This window comes from Amblyraja radiata, chromosome 4 (genome assembly GCF_010909765.2).
Source record: "Amblyraja radiata isolate CabotCenter1 chromosome 4, sAmbRad1.1.pri, whole genome shotgun sequence".
Taxonomy (NCBI): domain Eukaryota; kingdom Metazoa; phylum Chordata; class Chondrichthyes; order Rajiformes; family Rajidae; genus Amblyraja; species Amblyraja radiata.
The window spans coordinates 77,798,749-77,822,164 of NC_045959.1; the positions used below are offsets into that span (position 1 = coordinate 77,798,749).

General features: G+C 40.7%; 1 protein-coding gene across 1 annotated transcript in view; it reads right to left on the reverse strand.

Annotated features, from left to right (window-relative positions):
• Positions 1 to 23,416, reverse strand: part of asph (aspartate beta-hydroxylase) — a 223,095-nt gene that overhangs the window by 75,853 nt on the left and 123,826 nt on the right. Inside the window, exons 23-24 of the mRNA XM_033020394.1 lie at positions 16,958 to 17,002; positions 12,086 to 12,121 (exon numbers count right to left, since the gene is read on the reverse strand). Of these exons, the coding sequence (XP_032876285.1) occupies positions 12,086 to 12,121; positions 16,958 to 17,002 (81 nt within the window). The remainder of the gene's footprint in view (positions 1 to 12,085; positions 12,122 to 16,957; positions 17,003 to 23,416) is intronic.

The following is a 23,416-nucleotide window of genomic DNA, read 5'->3' on the forward strand; positions in this document are numbered from 1 at the left end:
CATATGTAATCCCAGATCTCTTTGTTCTACACCACTCTCCAAGGCTCTACCATTGACTGTGTAAGTCCTGCCCTGGTTTGACATGCCAAAGTACAATACCTCCCACTTGTCAGAGTTAAATTCCATTTGCCATTCTTTGGCCCACCTTCCCAGCTGATATAGCTGTAAACTTAAATAACCTTCCAACCTTCCACCAGTGAAAAAGTTGTCTCTTTGATGTCAATTAAAATTCCTTCTCACCTTAAACTTGCCTTTTAGCTCTTGATTCCCATGTCCTGGGAAAAGACTGCATTCACCCCATCTATATCCTTCATGATTTTATACACCTCTTTAAGATCAACCCTCAGTCTCCTGCACTCCAAGGAATAAAGTCATAGCCTGCCTAACCCCTCCCGTTTACTCAGTCCTGGCAGCATCCTCAAATAGTTTATGTACTCTTTCCAACTTAAATGGCATATTTCCTATGGCAGGGCAACCAAAACTGAACACAATACCCCAAGATTAGTCTCACCAAATTCTCGTACAACTGCAACATAGAATGTGGAAAAGTGCAGCACAAGAACAGGCCTTCAATCTACAATGCCTAAGCAGAACACAATGCCAAACTAAACTAATCCCATCCACTTACACAAGATCCATACCTCTCCATTCTCTGCATAAACATGTGCCTATCTATAAGCTTCTTAAGCATCATTAACCTATCTACCTCTACTACCATACCTGGCATTATGTGCCAGGCACGTATCACTCCCTGTGTAAAAATGTTTTGTCCCTTTCATCTGAAAGCTGGGCCTTCTAGTCTTTGACATTTCCACCTCGGGGAAAAAAGTTCTGACTGTCTAGCCTATCTTTGCAACATAAATCCCAACTTTTGTGCTCAATACCCTAACTGATGAAGACCAGGATGCCAAAAGCCTTCTTCACCACGCTGTTTACCTGTGAGGCCACATTCAGGGAAATGGCCCAGCATCCACTTGTATACCCATAACATAAAAGGATTAAGGTTGGCAGTAAAGTGTATCTCTTTGAGAATTTGCAGGATTATGAATTAAGTCATGCAACAATATTAAAATGAAAATAGAAAGATTGGCAAAACAAAAGATTTAAAACTGGTCAAATTCACATTTGAAATAGATTCGAACCTTCCTTTTTAAGGTTGTTAATAAAATCTACTAAGAGGCAACCAAAGCCAAGAAAGAGTTAGTCCTACTACTAATTTTTCTACATTTCTTTGTAACTTAGATGGCAGCCATTCCGCCTACTGTGTGACTGTGATGGATCTCAGATCAATTCCATCAATCCTGTTTCTTACTTAATTTCTTGTAACTATTTCACCCTCACATGCCCTTCTACTTTTTCAATTCTCCTATCGCCCAATTAGAGGCAATATATAATGACCAGCCAAATAACCAACAAATACATAATACTTGACCTGAAATGACGTTTTCTATGTTAACACGTTAATATTAATGTTATTATTAACGTGTTAACGTAGTATAACTTACAAGAAAATTTCCACCACCGGGGCAAAACCGGGGGCGCCATCGTCAGTCATTCATTCGTTCGTGCCGCTGCCCGCTGGTTCAGTTTTCTCCAAGACCTATTTAAGAAAGAACTGCAGATGCTGGAAAAATCGAAGGCAGACAAAATTGCTGGAGAAACTCAGCGGGTGAGGCGGCATCTATGGAGAGAAGGAATAGGCAACGTTTTGGGTCAAGACCCTTCTTTAGGTTGATGTGTGGGGGGGGGGCGGGAAAAAGAAAGAAAGAGGCAGAGACAGTAGGACTAGAAGGAGAGCTGGTAAGGGGGGGGGGGGGAGGAGGGAGAAGACAAGAGTTATCTAAAATTAGAGAAGTCAATGTTGATACTGCTGGAGTGTAGACTATCCAAGCCAAATACCCAAGCTTGTCTCCTCACTACATTTACTGCTGGCTCCAGACGCAAATCTGAGTTTGAGTGATCTGTGCAAGACATTCATTGATGCTGGTATTCCACTGTGGAAATTGGAAAACAAATCTCTCAGTGTTTTTTTTAGAGAAATACACAGAGGAACATATACGGAGTGAGTCGTCATTACGGAAAAATTATGTTGACAGCAACTTCAACATTATTGTACAGAAAATTAGAGATGAAGTTGCATGCAACAAAATATGGATCTCAGTAGACGAAACAACCGATGCTGTGGGGAGATATGTTGCTAATGTGGTCATCGGTACACTAGAAACAGGTCAACCATCAAAGGAGTATTTGTTGACATCGAAAGTATTGGAGAAGTCAAACAGCTCAACTATTGCTCAGTTATTTTCATCTTCACTTGCTGTACTTTGGCCAGAAGGTATAAAACACGAGAAAGTTCTTCTGTTTGTGACTGATGCAGCTCCATACATGAAAAAAGCTGCTCGTGCTCTTAAAGTTTTATTCCCCAAAATGTTGCAATTGGCATGCCTTAGCTCAAGGACTTCATAGAATTGTCAAGCACATAAGTAGCTTGTTTCCAAATGTCGATCCCTAGTTTCCAATGTCAAGAAAATCTTCCTCAAAGCACCGTCACGTGTGCAGTTGTTCAAGGAAATGGCATCCGAAATTCCGCTACCTCCTCAGCCTGTTTTGACTAGGTGGGGCACATGGGTTTCTGCTGTACTCTACTATGCAGTAAATTTTGAAATGATAAAATAAATCGTCAACTGTTTTGAAGAATAAGAATCTGCTGCAGTCAGGATCGTCAGTGAAATCCTGCAGAAAATGTCCCTCCACCAGGATCTTGTGTTTATTGCTTCCAATTTTGCAAACTTCCCACAAGCTATCACTTCCCTTGAGAAACGTGGCGAAACATTAGTGAATAACTTGCAGGTTTTCAACAAAGTAACTGATGATATCCGTAAAATTCCTGGCGATGTAGGTATACAAGGAAAATGTGAGAGTGAATTTAGCTAACAAAGATCTTGAAGAAATACAAAACATAGCTAAAGTTCTCAAAGGTAGTTGTAATGCACAAGATATCGACATGAATATAGAGTCTTTAGCTTGTTTCTGGTATGCACCAGTGACCTCAGCTGAGGTAGAAAGAAGTTTCTCACAACTGAAGCATATTCTGTCTGACAGACAGCATAGTTAATTAAACACAAGATAATTTGATAAAAATGCTAGTAATTATGTGCAACCAGGCAACTTTGGTCTTTTAATGTAGAATACCATTATATTATAATTTTTAACCATATTTTGATGGTGAAAATAAATGCCTTTTTTGTCAATAAATGCCTTTTTCGTGCCTTTTTTGTAGTTTTATTATGCCTTTTTACCTGCCTATTTCAGAGTTTTTTAGCACCTAAACATCCTGGCTCTAGTCATAAGCTAATTAAAATGCATTGTAAGCAGAACACCAAAGAGAAATCTATTGGAAACAAAATGGCAAATATTGCTAAAAGGGTTTAATATTAGGTATTATTAACACAAAACAAGGATTTTCCCCCCAAATGCTCAAGTCATGAAATTTAAAATTTAAAAGAGGTTACTTTAATTATATTTACAAGAAGAGTTTAGTAGAGTTTTACCAATGAGTTTAGAATTCACAATTAGCATGTTGAAATAGGCTGGTGGAAAATAATTTATGATATCAGTCTGCAATACTGAATTATAGAGAAGCCAAGCCGCTCTGGGATTGTTATACAATGAAAACAGGATGGATGCCAGCCTGTAGTGAAATTTGCAAATATATTGTCAATCACCAAAAAGAATGCAGAGGAACGAGCAAATGGCTGAACAGTGGATGACTTTTCTGAGAGCAGACCTCAACAGAAGAACTGTTAAAAATCATGAAATCATGAAAGATTCACTGAAAGACAATCTGGTCAAGTAACAGTGCAGTTGGTTGGATTGTATTTCTGCTTTGTTTAAGACATTTGTCAGGCAACTGCCAGGATAACTGAATAAATTGATCCCCAGACTTTTCCTCAGCAAACTAGTTTGCACTTGAAACCTTTTTAGAATCTTATATTCAAGATCAAAATGAATACATCCTTTAAACTAAAGCACTTGCAAAGCGAGAACTTTTTGCTGGTACTCGTCAATATCCAGAAGATCCAGTATTCTGTCCTTGTTAGAGATGCTGAGTTACCTTAAATGCCATAAGAATATAAATAAAACTAGGAGCACATCATGTGACTTCTCAAGCCATCCACAAAGATCAAGTGAACAAACACTGTTTAAATAAGAACCTGTTTTCCAACTTTTCATTCCATCCTTCAATTTCTTTCCCACTTCCTTAAACCTCCATACACTCTGCATTCTTCCCAGTTTACTTGCCCAGCTGGTTTTGAGTCATCAGCACGCTTGCAAATGCTACTGTCCCCTCATTTACGTCACTCATATAAATAGTGAATAACTTAAAGCCTTTGGAATGATCCCTGTTGGTATTGCTTTGCCAATCTACAAATAATTCTGATTTTGGCTCTTTAACTGATCTCCCCCCTCCCTAACTTTACTCTTAATCCCATCATAACCATACCTTATCAAAAGCCTTTGAATGACAAGATTCACAGCATCCACCACTTTTTGTTTCAAAACATCTACCCCATTAGATGCATCCTCAAAACATAAATAGATCTGACAAACATGGGTTTTATCACCATGCACTATGGTGTTTTTAACTAACCACATTATAATTTTCTACATGTCCAGTTAAATTTGTAATGATGAATTCAATCAGGTGAGCTGTTTGACCATTCCTCATTTTTAACTTCTCTTGTTCTTAATCTGTAATGTTAGAACTAGTTCCTTCCTCTCTGCTAGCTCTTTATCAGAAAAGGAATATTTGAAGACCATAATTTAAGCAACCATTTTCTCTTCAACCACATTGGTGTGAAGTTGCACTAAAATAATAATAATCAACTGCTGGGACCTTGACAAGGATTTTTGTATCTTCTCTAGCCACAGGCGGTGTCCTAGAGCAGTGCTTCTTAAACTATTTCAGTGTCATTCACCCGTGAGTCTTTATCACAAAATGTCATTCACCCTTGACTAAATTTTCTTATGTTTTTTTTTTGGTAATTTTCGTCTTATTCTCCCTTGTGTATAATTGTCTATATAATTTATTTTGTCACATGAGCAAAAAACATAAATTAACTCATTTCTTAAGTGTTTATTTTATTCAACTTTCTGAACGTTCTAAAAATATGTAAAGAAAACTAGGAGCGAGAAAAACAGTTTAATTACCATTGGAGTTGAAAAATCATTCTATTAGAATGATAAAAAAACATTCCAACGTCTAAACACTGGGCTTCAGCCCCATCCTACCCTTTTGGGCTTTGATTACTAACGTTTTTTTCCTTGGAAAACTAGCTCAAAAAACCATGGAGCATTTTATTTGATTTAATATATTAGTATCCAACTAATATAACTTTCTATAACTCTCCCCGACGAAAGTTCACAATACCATCAAATATCAACTTGCCATATTTGGTATACTTCTCTCCAGAAGCTAGCTCTTCCAAATCCAGATATATTTTAAAAGTTGTTCATGTCTACAGACATTTATATGCCACATGCAGGCTCAAAATATCATCACAACATTGTCTGTTGCTCAGTTCCGAATATCTGGCACCCTCCCATCCTCCCAACTAGGCGTGACAAAAAAAAATTAAGAACAGAAATATGATTAGAGTTTTTCTAGTTTAGATAAAGTAAATTTAGTGAACAACTGTCTTGGAATTTAGAATTAGATTCATAGAAACAATGTTTTCTTATTGGTAGACAAAAATGCTGGAGAAACTCAGCGGGGGAGGCAGCATCTATGGAGCGAAGGAAATAGGCGAAGTTTCGGGTCGAGACCCTTCTTCAGACTGATGTGGGGGTGGGGGCGGGAAGAAGAAAGGAAGAGGCGGAGACAGTGGGCTGTGGGAGAGCTGGGAAGGGGAGGGGAAAGAAGGAGAAAGCAGGTACTACCTGAAATTGGAGGTCAATGTTCACACCGCTGGGGTGTAACCTACCCAAGCGAAATATGAGGTACAGTTTACCACAAATAAATGACAAGCAGTATACTTCTACACTTATATGTATATTTTTTTATCATCAATGACTAGGGTGTTTCTTAAATCTCCTTAATATAGCTAGAATTGATGTTACTTAATGCAAATAAGTGCTGGTAGATTGAAGTGCAGTAAATATATATATCTATATTACTAAAAGTCTGATCATGACAGCGATCTTTTGGCTCGCTGTGGTGTGATTTCCGAGAGAACGGCGCCATCTACGGCCGTCATTTTTGAAAACCTCGCTCAGAGCCCCCTACCGCCTTCCTGGACCAGAGGATTTTTCCCATCGATGAAAAATCAGTGACATATTAATGTTTTAAAAAAAAAATTCCATTCTCTCTGCTGCCCCTGCTGGAGGGAGGGGGAGGGACTATAAAACCAGGAAGTGGTGTGCCTCACTCAGTCTCTGCAAGATGGAGGAAGCCAGAGGGTCACATCTCTCTGAGCTCTGAATAACACTGAACACATGTCTACTCCACGGTGAGTGCCCTTAATGTGATTCTAAAATGCTCTGTCTCTGGTGAGTGTGCTTGTTGGACGTTATTTAAAGCACGTTTTCTTCATCACCAGCAGCCTCTACAGGAGGCTTTAAACATTCGTTTAACACACTGTATATTCAACACGTTCTGAAGTTACTTGGCATTTTAGTATTGGGTGTGTGTGAGTGAATGAGTCTGTGTGTGAATGAGTGGGTATGTGTGAATGAGTCTGTGTGTGTGTGTGTGTGTGTGTGTGTGTGTGTGTGTGTATGTGTGTGTGTGTGTGAATGTGTGTGTGTGAATGAAAAGAAGCAGAGTGGGGAGGGGGGGGGGGTGAAGGGAGGAGGGGTGACTGAGTGAACTGCCAGCGTACCAGGCGTGAGTGACTGCACTGCCAGCCCATCAGCCGTAAGTGACTGAACTGCCAGCCCAATAATCCATTCAGTCCACCCTCCCCCCTTCTCTCTCACAGTCTGTCACCTGTTTTGGGCAGAATTTCTGGCAGTTTCTCAGCTGCCAGCCTGCCAGGTCTGTACTGCCAGGCCACAGTGACAGATCTGCCAGCCCAAGAATCCATTCGTCCCACAATGTCTATACCAGCCCTCTGGAAACCAGTACCTTCGGCCCACAACACCCATCCTAGCGCAGCAGAAAGCCCCCACCCCCCCACTGGCGAGCAATATTGGAATTGGTGGAGGTGGAATATTGCGTTGGGTGACCAGCCCTCCCGTGCGACTGGACACCCCCCCCCCCCACACGACAATGTCTACGACAACCTACCACCTAGTCGACATCAAGCTACGGCAAGCTACCGACAACCGGTGACCCATTAGGACGTCCACCAACGACAACCTACGACCACACGGGCGACAACCTACGACAACCAAAGTTAACCTACGTCCACCCGCGACAAGCTACAACAAGCAACAATCCTGTTGGCGACAACAGAAAACAACTGAAGAGAATTTAGTCGCCGGAACCAGTTGCCGGTTGACGGAGGTGGTCACCAATGGAATTCACCGAAGTCAGCAACCGGCGACAACCAACATCACCTAGCGACAACCTGCGTCATCCTGGCGACAACCTATGAGAGCACGTACGACGGGAGAAGACAAGTTACTTCTCGCCCAGTCGCCGAAAAGTTTTGAACGTTTCAAAATCCAGCGGCGAATGTTACGACTCTCTAGGCGACTTGAGACTACTCACGACCATACAAGCGTCACCCTGCGACCATGTGAAAACAGCCTAGCAGGGCTCGAAATTAACGGTGGCCCGAGAGCCATTGACCACCCAAAGTGCCGCCGGGCAACCTAAACGGCTTGGCACTGCAAATACTGGTTTATACCAATAGACACAAAAAAATGGAGTAACTCAGCAGGTCAGGCAGCATCTCTGGAGAAAAGAAACGTGACATTTCATGTTGGCGACGGCTGTAGTGCGGGGCAAAATACTAGGAGCGGGGTGACGAAGGGTCGGAGCGAATGACGGGCCCCGCACAGCAGCAGCAGCGGCCGCAACAGCGGCTCCATCTCCTCCCGCACCCCGCCCGCCCTGATCGCGGCCGCTGCCTGCCACTCTGCCAACGGTGCTTTCAAAACAAACCCTCCCGCATGCCGAGGAGGGAGGGAGTGGGAGGCCCCATTCCGCCGTCTGAAGCAGCTGCACCAAAGATCCTATAGCACCTTGCTGTTAGCTGGCGGAGGAGGGGAGGCGGTGGCAAGGAGATCCCAACCGCCTCCCCTTTGGCAGCGGCACTTGGCGGTGGACAGGGACGGCCAAGGCAGCGGGGCGATGTTGTCCGAGGAGCGCTGACTTTCCTTCCTCCCCACCTCCTCTGCCCCTCCCCCCCCCGCCCCCTCTCTCTCTCTCTTGTACTCCCCCTCCACCCCTCTTATCCTGGGACCCCTCCTCTTCATCCCGCACTGATCCCCATTCCGGCCTCTATTCAGTCCTCACTGACATCCCCTGTGCTCCCCTCCTCATCTAACCCCCCCCCCCCCCACAATCTATTCATCCTGTGCTGATCACCCTATCCACCTCGCATTGATTCTCCTGCCACCCCCCCCCCCCCATCCATCCTACACTGGACCCCCAATTCATCCTGTACTGACCCCCCTTCCCATCCATCCTGCACCTCCCATCCTTTCATCCTGCACTGATCCTTCCATTCATCCCGTACTGACCCACCCTCCATTCATCCTGTACTGATCCTCATTCATCCTGTAGTGATCCCCATTCATCCTGCACACACCCTTCGATCCACACTGTACTGACCCCCCCCTCATTCATCCTGTACTGATTCCCCCCCCCCCCCCATTCAACACCACTGACATCCCCCGTGTTCTCCCCTCACAATATTACATACTCCAACCAACACGTACTAATTCACCTGCCTCAATCCATCCATTCCGCACCGATTGCCTTCTCACCACCCCCCACCCCCCCTCCCCACCAAAGCCATCTATCCACCCGCACTGATTCACACACCTCCTGACCCTATTGTGCCGGAAATGTCTTCAGAGCAAACATTGACTATGTTTGATAACGGAATGCAATCAAATGTGTTTTAAGTCCCAATGTTATTATTTGTTTTAGGTCATAAAGATGGATTAATTAAATTGTGAACACGTGAAACATTAAAACCGGTGTTCGGTTGTCACTACTACTGTTGACACGTTATTGCAGAATTCATTTTAATGGCAAATCAATGCTCTTAATATGGAGTATCAGCACTGTAGTTATTTAATGAGCAACATTCACAACTATATGTTGGATTTATCCAGGTTTTACTTCTACAGTCGGTCATATACATCACAAATTTGGTCAGGCGGTATTTCAGTTGAAATGTTAACGTTAATTTTGAAGTGTGAATGATGGAAACAGCGTTTATCAATAATTTTTTTAAAATCTGGTGTGTACAAACTGGGTATCTTCATTGCTGTTCACAACACGTAAATCTAATCCGAATACCCGGTAATGTGGCGTTTTGACACCTTTAAACATATTATCAAAAGAACATTTGCTTTGTATACAAAAGTATACTTTGTTATGTATAAACTATGTGGGAAGCCAGAGTGTTTCTGTACCAATAGCAATAACGACCCATGCTATGGCCATGTCATGGTAATTTTCGGTCCTTCACAGAAAACATGCTTGCATCACTCTGTAGTGTGCATGGTTAAGTATATATGTTACCATGGTCCAGGATTTATTGACACAGGTTGATACGCTGAATAATCCAACCACATTTTTATTTGGAAGTGGAATGAACTAATAGAAATTGCATTAATTGCAATGTGTAAAAAGAGTTGAGATATTGTATTATAATTTTGCTGCATGTCATTGTGGTATATATCATGTCTTGATTGGTGAATATGTTTAGATTGTGAGTTATTTGAAGCAGAAATAATATGTGAATGTAGACAAAAGTGCTGGAGAAACTCAGTGGATGCGGCAGCATCTATGGAGCGAAGGAAATAGGCAACGTTTTGGACCGAAACCCTTCTTCAGACTGATGGGTTTCGGCCTGAAACGTTGCTTATTTCCTTCGCTCCACAGATGCTGCCGCACCCGCTGAGTTTCTCCAGCACTTTTGTCTACCTTCGATTTTCCAGCATCTGCAGTTCCTTCATGAACATAATATGTGAACGCTTCATTGAGCTTAATTCCAACTAGTAACGAGCACATTATCGCACGCATCATGCAAACCGCCGTCTGAAATGACCGCCTAAACTGCCATTTGACAACCTAAAAAGCTGTCAAGGATGCCCGGCTGGCAACAGGGAAAAAAAGTTAAGTGAGAGCCCTGCCTAGTCGCCTCTAGTCGCCGAAATAAATCGCCTAAGTGCTTTACAGCTCAACAATTGCCCATGGCAATCCTCCAGTCTTGCCATTTATAAATTGATGATCCCACTAGCTTGTCTGGTCTTCATTAAAAGGTTATATTACAGTAAATTTGGGAAATATCCTGCTACTTTGAAATTATAAAACCATAGGTAGAGAGAAAAAAACATATCAAATTTCCAGCTCCACTGCCATTAAAACCAATAAGTTTAAGGGGTAAGCCATTTAGGACAGAGATGAGGAAATACTTTTTCACACAGAGAGTTGTGAGTCTGCAGAATTCTCTGCCTCAGAGGGCGGTGGAGCTCGGTTCTCTGGATGCTTTCAAGAGTGAGTTAGATAGAGTTCTTAAAGATAGCAGAGTCAAGGGATATGGGGAGAAGGCAGGAACGGGGTACTGATTGTGGCTGATCAGCCATGATCACATTGAATGGTAGTGCTGGCTGTAAGGGCCAAATGGCCTACTCCTGTACCTATTGTCTATCGTCTAAGAGGTTACTAACCACTTTAATGGCAATGCCTTTTTTAAATATAGAAAATATATATATAAATATCTGAATAAATTGTCATTCACCCTTCATTCACCCCTCTAATTTCATTCAACCCTAGAGGATTAGAGAGTAGCTAATGTTGTTCCTTTGTGAAGAAAGGAAATAGAAATAATTCGAGAAGGCCAGTGTGCCTCATGTCAGTGGTAGGAATGCTTTGGGACAGGATTTACTTATTTTTGGAAGAGAATGGGATATATAACTGTGATAAATATAGACGACTTGCATGTAAATATGAATGGATTGGCTATTAGGTTTGCAGACAATACCAAATTGGAGTTGAGCACAGTGAGGAAGGTTGTCAAAGGTTACAGCGGGATATCAATCAGTTGCAGAAATGTGTGAAGGACTGGCCAATGGAGTTTCATTCGAGCAGGTGTAAGGTGTTGAAATTTGCGAGGTCAAATGCAAGAGGAAAGTTTACAGTTAATGGCAAGACCCTTAATAGCATTTATGTTCTGCGGGATGCAGGATGCAGAAGAGGTTCATCAGAATCTTGCCTGCATTAGAGGGTAATTAGTATAAGGATAGGTGGACAAACTTGCATTGTTTTCTCTTGGAGTGTCAGAGGTTGAGAGGAGAACTGAGAGAAGTATACAAAATTATTAGAGGCAGAGGTAGTGTAGATAGTCAGAACCTTTATCCCAGGGTAGTATGCCAAAGACTAGAGGGCATAGATTTAAGGTAAAAGAGGCAAAATTTAAAGATGTCTGGAGCAAGTTTTTTTATGCAGAGAGTGGTGAATGCTTGGATCATATTGCCAGGGATGGTGATGGAGACGGATTCAATAGTGGCATTTAAAATACTTTTAGATAGGCACATGGTTATGCAGGAAATGGAGATATATCGAACATGTGCAGGCAGAACAGATTAGTTTAACCTGGCATTATGTTCAGCACGTCATTGTGAACCGAAGGGCCTGCTGCTGTGCTGTACTGCTCTGTGATAGTTGGAGAGAACAAATTCTTTAACAAAGTAGAAATATTGTCATGAGGAAAGCTCGGTTTATACTACAATTTGATCCATACACCAACAAATTAAAATGCAACAGGCTTAATAAATAACATCTTATAAGAACACTTCTTAATGAGGTCTATTTGTGACTCAGTTAGTGGCTAAGTAAAATTACTGGCTAACATAAATACAAGTCTCCTATTTTCCTCCACATTAAGCAGTTATTGTTTACCTGGTTCAGGTGCAATTGCTTCTTCTTTTGGTTCACCTATGGATAAAAAAATGGGAACACATATATATAAAACCTGAAGTGTACAGATCCTTACAAAATCCAAAAAAGTTATAACTTTAATTCCAATTTCAGGGATACAGAATCCAGGAGATACCTCTTGACATTTATGCTATTAAATTAGGTTTATGCAGAATTGCAGACACAATCTTGTAGACACAATCTGGGAAATCAAATTTAGCAGAACAAATGTCGAAGATGACTCCGGATACCTTGATTCCAAACAAAGTGCATGATATTGAGATTGCTTTAGGAAAACAAGTTGGTAGAAAAACAACTGGTGAAATTGTAATTAAATTCCTGACTAATCCGTTTTCCAGATGTTATGTGTCTGAGGGGTCAGACTCTAAGGGCTCACTCACTTCTGGGTGATCTTCTGTGTAATTCACATTGATGAAAAAAAACCCAAAGAAAGCATTTAATCATTTTGAAATTTGTGATTTCAAATCTGAAGCTGGCACCTTGATTCACTGTTGCTATTTAAAGAAAATGGAGGCATTTAAACCAAGATGAAAATCCACGCTGGTGGTGCACAGGAACAGCTAACGAGCTAAATTGTTTTGTGCCACAGGGTGGCCATTGGAGATATGCACTCAAGAAGATCTACATTTTCTCTATTTTTACTCTCTTTCTCTCAAACACATATTCAAATTATGATCATTACACCTAATTACCGAGGCACTTTTACCATTTGGTTTCGGGATCTAGGATTCACGCCAAGGCTAGCATTCAAATTATTGCTTGGGCCTTTGAGAAAATGTTCAAATCACTGCTTGGGCCTTTGAGAAGGTGGTGGCCTGTTGCCACCTTGAACTACAGTTATTTTGGTGAAAGGACTCCCACGGTTGCTTTATAGTTCCAGAAGATTATCTTAACTATGATAAAAGACTGATGATACATTTCCAAGACAGGATGGTGTACGTTCAAAGAGGAACTTCAGGTAACCATGTTCCCATTTACTTGCTGTCTTTTTCCTCCTTGGTGGTGGAGGCCAAGGGTTTCAGAGTAACTTCAGTGTCATTTGTAGATGGTACACACTACAGCCACTGTGCAACAAAGATGGAGGGAAGGAATCTTTAGGGTGATGAGATGTCAATCTAGTGAACTACTTTACTCTTGATTTAAAAAAAAATCCAAGCTGTTGCAGCTGCACACATTCACTAAGCCCAAATTATTCCATCATGTTGCTGAGTTGTATCTTGTGAATAATCTAAAGGCCTTGAGGTGTCAGGAGGCAATAAGGGCAGGACACACGCTGACCTAGTCATCTAACCACGGGTGAAACCATTCTGCCATACGGACGACTACATTGGTGCTGCCTCCTGCAGCCGTGTGGAACTCATCAATTTCATCAACGTACCACTAACTTCCAGCCCTCAAATTCATATGGACTATTTTTGACACATCTTTCCCCTTTCTCCATCTGTTTCCATTCACAACACCTATAACGATGCCTTCCTTTCTCTCAGGAAACGAGGATTCCTTTCCAGTCAGGTTGTGGGAGCCTTCACCCACAACTTCACACTTCCCATACTTCTGATCTCACCTCGCCTCCCCTCTGGCAGAACATGGATAGAGTAATCTTGGTCCCTACTTTTCACCCATCAGCCTTCATGTCCAACACGTCATTTTTGACAATTTCCCCAGCATCGACATGATCCCACCACCAGTCATGTCTTCCTTCCCCGCCCCTTTCTGCTTTCCGCAGACACTTTATAACTCCAAGATTCGCTTATCCCTCTCTTCCCCACCCATTTCCTCTGCAAATGTAGATGTAACACCTGCCCCTACACCTCCTCTCTTATCGCCATCCAGAGATGTAAACAGTCATTCACAGAGATTCACTTGCACCTTCTCCAAACTTGTTATTACATTTGGTATTCTGACACAGCCTCCACTAAATGGGTGAGATCAAAGGCAGATAAGGAGTCTATGTTTCCAAGCACATGCACTCTGTCCAACATGGCCATCTGAAGCTTCCAGTTGGCACCATTTTAATTTTACCCATTCACACACTTCATTTATTTATTTAATTCTTTATTTCGAACAGAATAAAAGAATAAAAAGCAAGTGTGAAACAGCATACAAAAAACAAAACAAGAATATTTATAAAGTGTCATTAACAATATCTATAAATGAAATTGTATGTGTCCAAAAAGGATCAGGAAGAAGCCAAAGCTTATTAATTCCCACCCCTTATTCAGCTGCTTATAATTATCTTATACAAATTTAGCAGCTATATGTACACCAGCAACTATATGTACACCAAATTATTTACATTTATACACTAATCAAATATTTACAAAGCCATACAAAAAAGAGAGAAAAAAAGAAAAAAGAAAAGAAAAAACCCTCATATACTATACAGTATCTCTTAGTTGTATATACAACCCATCACCCTATAATCACCCTTCCCAATACAATCAGTATAACAAATATCCCACTCACAATCACCTATCCTCATCCCAGTATCCTTTAAAAAAAGTGTTTTTGTACATCTTTTTAAACTGAATTATGTTTGTGCTAAGTTTTATCTCCTGTTCCAGACCATTCCATAAATTCACCCCAGATTGCTATGTGCATACTTTTAAGTTGTTCTGATATTGAGTTTTTTTAAATTATGTTCCCCTCTCAAATTATACCCACCCTGTCTTTCCATAAACTGTTTTTGTATATTTCTTGGAAGTAAATTATTTCTAGCTTTGTACATGATTTGCGCAGTCTTAAATTTAACCAGATCGGTGAACTTCAGTGTATGTGACTTTAAGAATAATAAATTGGTATGTTCAAGATATCCAACGTTATTGATAACTCTTATTGCTCTTTTTTGTAATGTGCATAACGGCTGTAGGTTGGTTTTGTAGGTGTTACCCCATATCTCCACACAGTAACTCAGATATGGCAATATGAGTGTATTTTACAGAGTATGTAATGATTTGCGGTCCAGAATGTGTCTTGATTTTCCCAATATTGCTATAGACTTTGCCAGTTTTGCTTTGACGTGGTTTATATGTGGTTTCCAGCAGATTTTGTGGTCTAAGATCACACCAAGAAATTTATTTTCATATACTCTTTCAATACTTATGTTATCTATTTTCAATTGTACTTGAGGGGTTGTTTTATGTTTTCCAAATAGCATAATCTTTGTTTTGCTTAAATTTAGAGACAATTTGTTGACATCAAACCACTGTTTTAATTTATTCATTTCTGATGTCATGACCTCCAAAAGCTGCTTCAAATTGTCACCGGAACAAAAAATATTCGTATCATCGGCAAATATAATCAATTTCAGTATATTTGATACTTTGCATATGTCGTTAATGTATATTATGAAAAGCTTTGGACCTAACACAGACCCTTGAAGTACTCCACAAGTTATGTTCATGTAAGTTGATTTATGTTCACCTATTTCTACAAATTGTTGCCTGTTTCTTAAATAGCATCTCACCCAATCCAATCCAACCCCTCTGATGCCATACCTATCCAGTTTCATGAGTAAAATGTCGTGATTTACGGTATCAAATGCTTTTTTTAAGTCTATGAATATTCCCACTGCAAGTTTTTTATTATCTATGCAATTTGTGATTTTCTCGATTAGTTCCATTAGTGCCATAGATGTTGATCTGTATGTTCAGAATCCATATTGACTGTCGACCAAAAGCTTATGTCTTTCAATGAAATTGTCAAGTCTTGTCACACTGACCTTTTTCCTCAACCACCTCCACTGCTGCTAATGCCAAGCACAAAGTAAAGTTTACAATCTCATGGCACCACAATTGAATTCTCCAATTTCAGGTAACCTGCTCCTCTCTACCCCTTTCTCTCTCCTTCAAATCTACTAGGTCCTTTCACACACACCCTTCTTTTTAACCCCATCTGCAATCACTCAGTTTCTTTCTCCTCCTTCACACATTTAATCTGTCCATAATCCACAGAACCAAAGAATAATCTGATAACATGCATGAAATAACACGGGATTATACTAGTGTTTATGCTTGCAGAAGCAGATGGGCTAAGAGGGAGGGACAGAGAGAAACAATAAAATTAAATGCTATGAAAAAAAAAGAAATAATGCTTTAATCCACAGCGGGGGGGGGGGGGGGGGGGGGGACCAGCAGGTAGGCGGGGGGGGGGGGGGGGGGGGGGGGGCAGGAGGCAGGTGGGCCTCGATTGGTGGGCATGTGGGCATTGTGATGTCAGCAGCTGGCAAGCGGCGATTATTTTTTTTAATTTTAGTTTTGTGAACAATTTTATTAAAAATCTGGGAAAATAATTGACCAAATTTACAGAGGAGTGGATTTCTGAAATCATTAGGTAAATCCTTACCGAAATATGTAAAAATCTCCCTGGTTTGATCTGGTTTTCGAGGAGATACGTTTCAAAGGCATAATGACACACACCCACACACACAGTTTTAAACGTATATAGATAATACGATATGGTCAAATTGTAGAAATTAAAATTATAACCAACCTATATCAATAGTTTAGATAAAAATAAAACCTGAATTTGATGTTTGCTTCTTGATTAGTACAGGTGTCAGAGGTTAAGGAGAGAAGGCAGGAGAATGGGGTTAGGAGGGAGAGATAGATCAGCCATGATTGAATGGCAGTAGACTTGGTGGGCTGAATGGCCAAATTCTCCTCCTGTCCCTTATGAACTTATGACCTTCCAGATTTATTGAACTAATAAATAAATGATCGCACTTCATTGCTGCACAAAGTTCAGAAACAAATGAGCAAATAACAAAAATGTTCCTAAAAGCCACACAATAGAATTTAGTGTTGCAGTTTAAAATGAAATGAAAACTGATACCTTCTTCAGTTGGATGTTTGTCTGTAGCCTCCAAGGTATCATCCTCTGTGAGGAAATGAGGAGTTATGTTACTAAATAAGTTCCTAATTGGCAGATAAATGATTTGTGAAGCTAAAAACCAAGTAGTGTTTCAACATCTACATTTCAAATAGTTCAAGCATCCAAAGTTTAACAGAAATTATCCTCTCCTGCTGATGGTAAACCAGCTACACATCTTTCCTTCAACAGTTCTTGGCTTAATATTGGTTTATAACTCAAGAATCAGTATTGTAAGAAATATAAGTAAAAACCTGCTGCAAATCCTTCAATTATTAAATGGATTCCTGCAGAAGTGGTACTCATCCATAATGATTTTATTTCGGTCAATCAATACTATTCAGGATCCAGAAAACTGAGCGGGCATATATGTGAAAATGATCTAGGCCAAGAGGCTCATGTGAAGTGAACAACATTTGAATTTCATAACTTTAACAGCCTCTTCTGATGCAGTTTGGTGTTGAATATGATTCCAGAATCTGTGACATGTTTGCATTTTTACTGCATGAAAAATGTCTTTTCAAGAAATCATACACATCTTTTTGCAAAAAGATTCAAGATTAAAACTTAATAGCCAAAGTTCAAGAATTAACTTTAAAAATATTACCATGAAAAATCAAATTATCAGGTGAGTGACAACAAAACAGCCAATGTAATTAAAAATAGAATTGGTCTACTTGTAATTGGTAAAAGGAAAACAGGCAGTTGTCAACATGGCCTTTCCTGATTATATCAGGAGTCAGAGTTCAATTAAAGACCATAACTATCTTTTGGGATGTTAACTGCAAAATAGAGACATGCTTCATCAGCAAAATAGTTTAAACTTCTGAAGGCAATTACAGTCTTCGTGCGCACATTAGGTGTGCAATTAAAACTGTTCATTTGTAGCAAATACAATTACAAACAATTGGTTAATATACTCAAAAAACACAATGCACAGATGAAAATTTCATCTTTAGTCCACAGTGCAAAAGAAAATAGGAAGAGGAGAGGATATGCACAGCTCATGTTTTGTTGAAGTCCAATTTGGTTCCCGGTAATCAACTAGCTGTTATGGTGCCAGTATTTGTGAAGAAAACAAAGCTCAATAACAACAGTCCAACATAAAAGACTACTTAGCAAAAGTGATACTAATTAAATTGGATCTGTGGTGAGACCACACCTGGAGTATTGTGTGCAGTTTTGGTCTCCTAATTTGAGGAAGGACATTATAGCTATTGAGGGAGTGCAGCGTAGGTTCACCAGGTTAATTCCCGGGATGGCGGGACTAACATATGATGAAAGAATGGGTCGACTGGGCTTGTGTTCACTGGAATTTAGAAGGATGAGAAGGGATCTTATGGAACCATAGAGATTCTTAACGGATTGGACAGGCTAGATGCAGAAAAAATGTTCCCCATGTTGGGGGAGTCCAGAACCAGGGCTCACAGTTTAAGAATAAGGGGTAGGCCAATTAGGACTGAGATGAGGAAAAAAGTTTTCACCCAGACAGTTGTGAATCTGTGGAATTCTCTGCCACAGAAGGCAGTGGAGGCCAATTCACTGGATGTTTTGAAGAGAGTTAGATTTAGCTATTAGGGCTAACAGATTCAAGGGATATGGGGAAAAAGCAGGAACGGGGAACTGATTTTGGATGATCAGCCGTGATCATATTGAATGACGGTGCTGGCTCAAAGGGCCAAATGGCCTCCTCCTGCACCTATTTTTCTATGTGTGTATGTTTTTATCTTAGATACAAAACGTTTTAGACAAAGGTTCCTACTGTGATTTTGGGATGGTGGACAGTCGTGCTCCCTAGGGATCCATATTAGGATTTCAGCTAATATTTTTAACATGTAATAATTATTTTTAATATTTTAAAACATTGTAAACATTAAAATTTATAGACAATACAAAATAAGTGTGATTATCAGTAAGGAGACTAACAACAGAGTGCATAGATAGGCTAGACAGATGGTCAGATAAATGGCAGGCCATGAAGTGATCCATTTTGACAAAAACTATGAAGGGAGAGAATAATAACCAAACGACATAACTGTAAAAGATGGGCATCAACAGGGGGAACCAGGGTGTCCTTAAAAATAGCAGGACAAGTTGAGGGCACAATTGGTAAAGCAAGGGATCCATGGAATTGTTAAAATGTGGCATGGAATTAAAAAAAGGCAGTGAGGTTATGTTTGTCTCCTTCCAAACAGTTGCTTGACCACAACTAGAGTTTGCATCCAATTCTGTTCCCCATGAATTGGGATGGATATGTAGAAACTGGGAAAGACGAAGAAGCGATTCCGTAAATTGTTTCACGGATTAGTAATTTCAGCTACACCAGAGAATCTGGGGTTTTCCTTTCAAAACAGTACAATAAAGACAGATTTAGGTGTGAAATAAAACGGAAAATGCTTAAAATAACAGCAAATTACGCAGCACCAGACGAGAGAATCAGAGTTAATTGCTTCAGGTCAATGATCTATAATCAGAATTGAAACAAATTATAGAGAAAAGGGGAACAAATGGAAAACAAAATTGAAGACTGAGGTCTGGACGGAGTGAGGGGTGATGAAGCTGGCTGAAAAAGTAATGAGGGCATTTGAATAACAAAAGGTATTTCTAGAGAGTTGTAAATAGAGGAAAAATAAAATCTGAAATTATCATAAAAAAGGAGAAAACAAAATGCTGAAATGAGGTGATGTAAGGTTCAAATGGCTAGTTTTCTGAAATTGCCAGAATCAATAATAAAAACACAAGAAATATTTAACAGATAGAAACATAGAAATTAGGTGCAGGAGTAGGCCATTCGGCCCTTCGAGCCTGCACCGCCATTCAATATGATCATGGCTGATCATCCAACTCAGTATCCCGTACCTGCCTTCTCTCCATACCCTCTGATCCCCTTAGCCACAAGGGCCACATCTAACTCCCTCTTAAATATAGCCAATGAACTGGCCTCGACTACCCTCTGTGGCAGAGAGTTCCAGAGATTCACCACTCTCTGTGTGAAAAAAGTTCTTCTCATCTCGGTTTTAAAGGATTTCCCCCTTATCCTTAAGCTGTGACCCCTTGTCCTGGACTTCCCCAACATCGGGAGCAATCTTCCTGCATCTAGCCTGTCCAACCCCTTAAGAATTTTATACGTTTCTTTAAGATCACCTCTCAATCTCCTAAATTCTAGAGAGTATAAACCAAGTCTATCCAGTCTTTCTTCATAAGACAGTCCTGACATCCCAGGAATCAGTCTGGTGAACCTTCTCTGCACTCCCTCTATGGCAATAATGTCCTTCCTCAGATTTGGAGACCAAAACTGTACGCAATACTCCAGGTGTGGTCTCACCAAGACCCTGTACAACTGCAGTAGAACCTCCCTGCTCCTATACTCAAATCCTTTTGCTATGAAAGCTAACATACCATTCGCTTTCTTCACTGCCTGCTGCACCTGCATGCCTACTTTCAATGACTGGTGTACCATGACACCCAGGTCTCGCTGCATCTCCTCTTTTCCTAGTCGGCCACCATTTAGATATGCTTTCCTGTTTTTGCCACCAAAATGGATAACCTCACATTTATCCACATTATACTGCATCTGCCAAACATTTGCCCACTCACCCAGCCTATCCAAGTCACCTTGCAGTCTCCTAGCATCCTCCCCACATCTAACACTGCCCCCCAGCTTAGTGTCATCCGCAAACTTGGAGATATTGCCTTCAATTCCCTCATCCAGATCATTAATATATATTGTAAATAGCTGGGGTCCCAGCACTGAGCCTTGCGGTACCCCACTAGTCACTGCCTGCCATTGTGAAAAGGACCCGTTTACTCCTACTCTTTGCTTCCTGTTTGCCAGCCAGTTCTCTATCCACATCAATACTGAACCCCCAATGCCGTGTACTTTAAGTTTGTATACTAATCTCTTATGTGGGACCTTGTCGAAAGCCTTCTGGAAGTCCAGATACACTACATCCACTGGTTCTCCCCTATCCACGCTACTAGTTACATCCTCGAAAAATTCTATAAGATTTGTCAGACATGATTTACCTTTTGTAAATCCATGCTGACTTTGTCCAATGATTTCACCACTTTCCAAATGTGCTGCTATCCCATCTTTAATAACTGACTCTAGCAGTTTCCCCACTACCGATGTTAGACTAACTGGTCTGTAATTCCCCGTTTTCTCTCTCCCTCCCTTCTTAAAAAGTGGGGTTACGTTTGCTACCCGCCAATCCTCAGGAACTACTCCAGAATCTAAAGAGTTTTGAAAGATTATTACTAATGCATCCACTATTTCTGGAGCTACTTCCTTAAGTACTCTGGGATGCAGCCTATCTGGCCCTGGGGATTTATCGGCCTTTAATCCATTCAATTTACCCAACACCACTTCCCGGCTAACCTGGATTTCACTCAATTCCTCCAACTCCTTTGACCCGCGGTCCCCTGCTATTTCCGGCAGATTATTTATGTCTTCCTTAGTGAAGACGGAACCAAAGTAGTTATTCAATTGGTCCGCCATATCCTTGTTCCCCATGATCAACTCACCTGTTTCTGACTGCAAGGGACCTACATTTGTTTTAACTAATCTCTTTCTTTTCACATATCTATAAAAACTTTTGCAGTCAGTTTTTATGTTCCCTGACAGTTTTCTTTCATAATCTATTTTTCCTTTCCTAATTAAGCCCTTTGTCCTCCTCTGCTGGTCTCTGAATTTCTCCCAGTCCTCCGGTATGCTGCTTTTTCTGGCTAATTTGTACGCATCATCCTTCGCTTTGATACTATCCCTGATTTCCCTTGTTATCCACGGATGTACTACCTTCCCTGATTTATTCTTTTGCCAAACTGGGATGAACAATTTTTGTAGTTCATCCATGCAGTCTTTAAATGTCTTCCATTGCATATCCACCGTCAAGCCTTTTAGAATTAATTGCCAGTCAATCTTGGCCAATTCACATCTCATACCCTCAAAGTTACCTTTCATGCAGCATCTATGCAGCATCTATACTGAGGGAACCAGAATAACATTTCAGTCACATGTGCCTGACATGATCAGTATCATGGATTTGTTTTAATTTAAGATTTCCAGTACATGCAGTTTTTGCTTTATAAATATTGAATTCAATGTTGAATAAAGAAGACAGTAATGTGCTCAACTGAAAGACGATGAGTTCCTGGAGCTTGCATTCTACTCTGTTAGAACAGCAAAAGGTTTGCCAGTCAGTATCCCTGGGGACTGGGCCTTACTGTCTGTTGAGGTCTTTCTGGAAGCACAGCTGATCACTTGCACTGAAAGGAGCCCTGCCCGATGGACTCCCAACAGAAGAGACAGCATGGTACAGGAGTACATAGTCAGTAATCTTGGCGTCAGCAGAACAAGTCCAACAAGGAGATACAAGGAGCTGCAGATGCTGGTTTACAAAAAAAGACAAAGTGCTGGAGTAACTCAACGAGTCAGGCAACATCGCTGGAGAACATGAATAGGTGACCTTTTGGGTCAGGACCCTTCTTCAGACTGATTATGCTGATGGTAGGGGGGGAGGTAAAGAGAAAGTCTAACTTCAATATGCTGCACTTGCAGCATTATATACTTTCTACCAATGCATTTATACAGTGCCCTCCATAATGTTTGGGATAAAGACCCCTCATTTATTTATTTGCCTCTTTACTCCACAATTTGAGATTTGTAATAGAAAAACAATCATGTAGTTAAAGTGCACATTGTCAGATTTTATTAAAGGCCATTTTTATACATTTTGGTTTCACCATGTAGAAATTACAGCAGTGTTTATACGTAGTCCCCCCATTTCAGGGCACCATAATGTATGGGATACATCAATGTCATGTAAATGTAGGTAGTCATGTTCAGCATTTTGTTGCATGTCCTTTGCATGCAATGACTGCTTGAAGTCTGCGATTTATGGACATCACCAGTTGCTGGGTGTCTTCTCTGGTGATGCTTTGCCAGGTCTTGCAGCCATCTTTAGCTTATTCTTGTTTTGGGGGCTAGTCCTCTTCAGTTTTCTCGTCAGCATATAAAAGGCATGCTCAGTTGGGTTCAGATCAGGCGATTGACTTGGCCACTCAAGAATTGACCTTTTTTAGCTTTGAAAAACTCCTTTGTTGCTTTAGCTATATGTTTGGGATCATTGCCTTGCTGTAGAATGAACCAACGGCCAATGAGTTTTGAGGCATTTGTTTGAACTTGAGCAGATAGGATGTGTCTATACACTTCGGAATTCATTATGCTACTACCATCAGCAGTTGTATCATCAATGAAGATAAGTGAGCCAGTACCTTCAACAGCCATACATGCCCAGTCCATAACACCCCCACCACCATGTTGCACAGATGAGGCAGTATGCTTTGGATCTTGGGCAGTTCCTTCTCTCCTCCATACTTTGCTCTTGCCATCACTCTGATATGTTAATCTTCGTCTCATCTGTC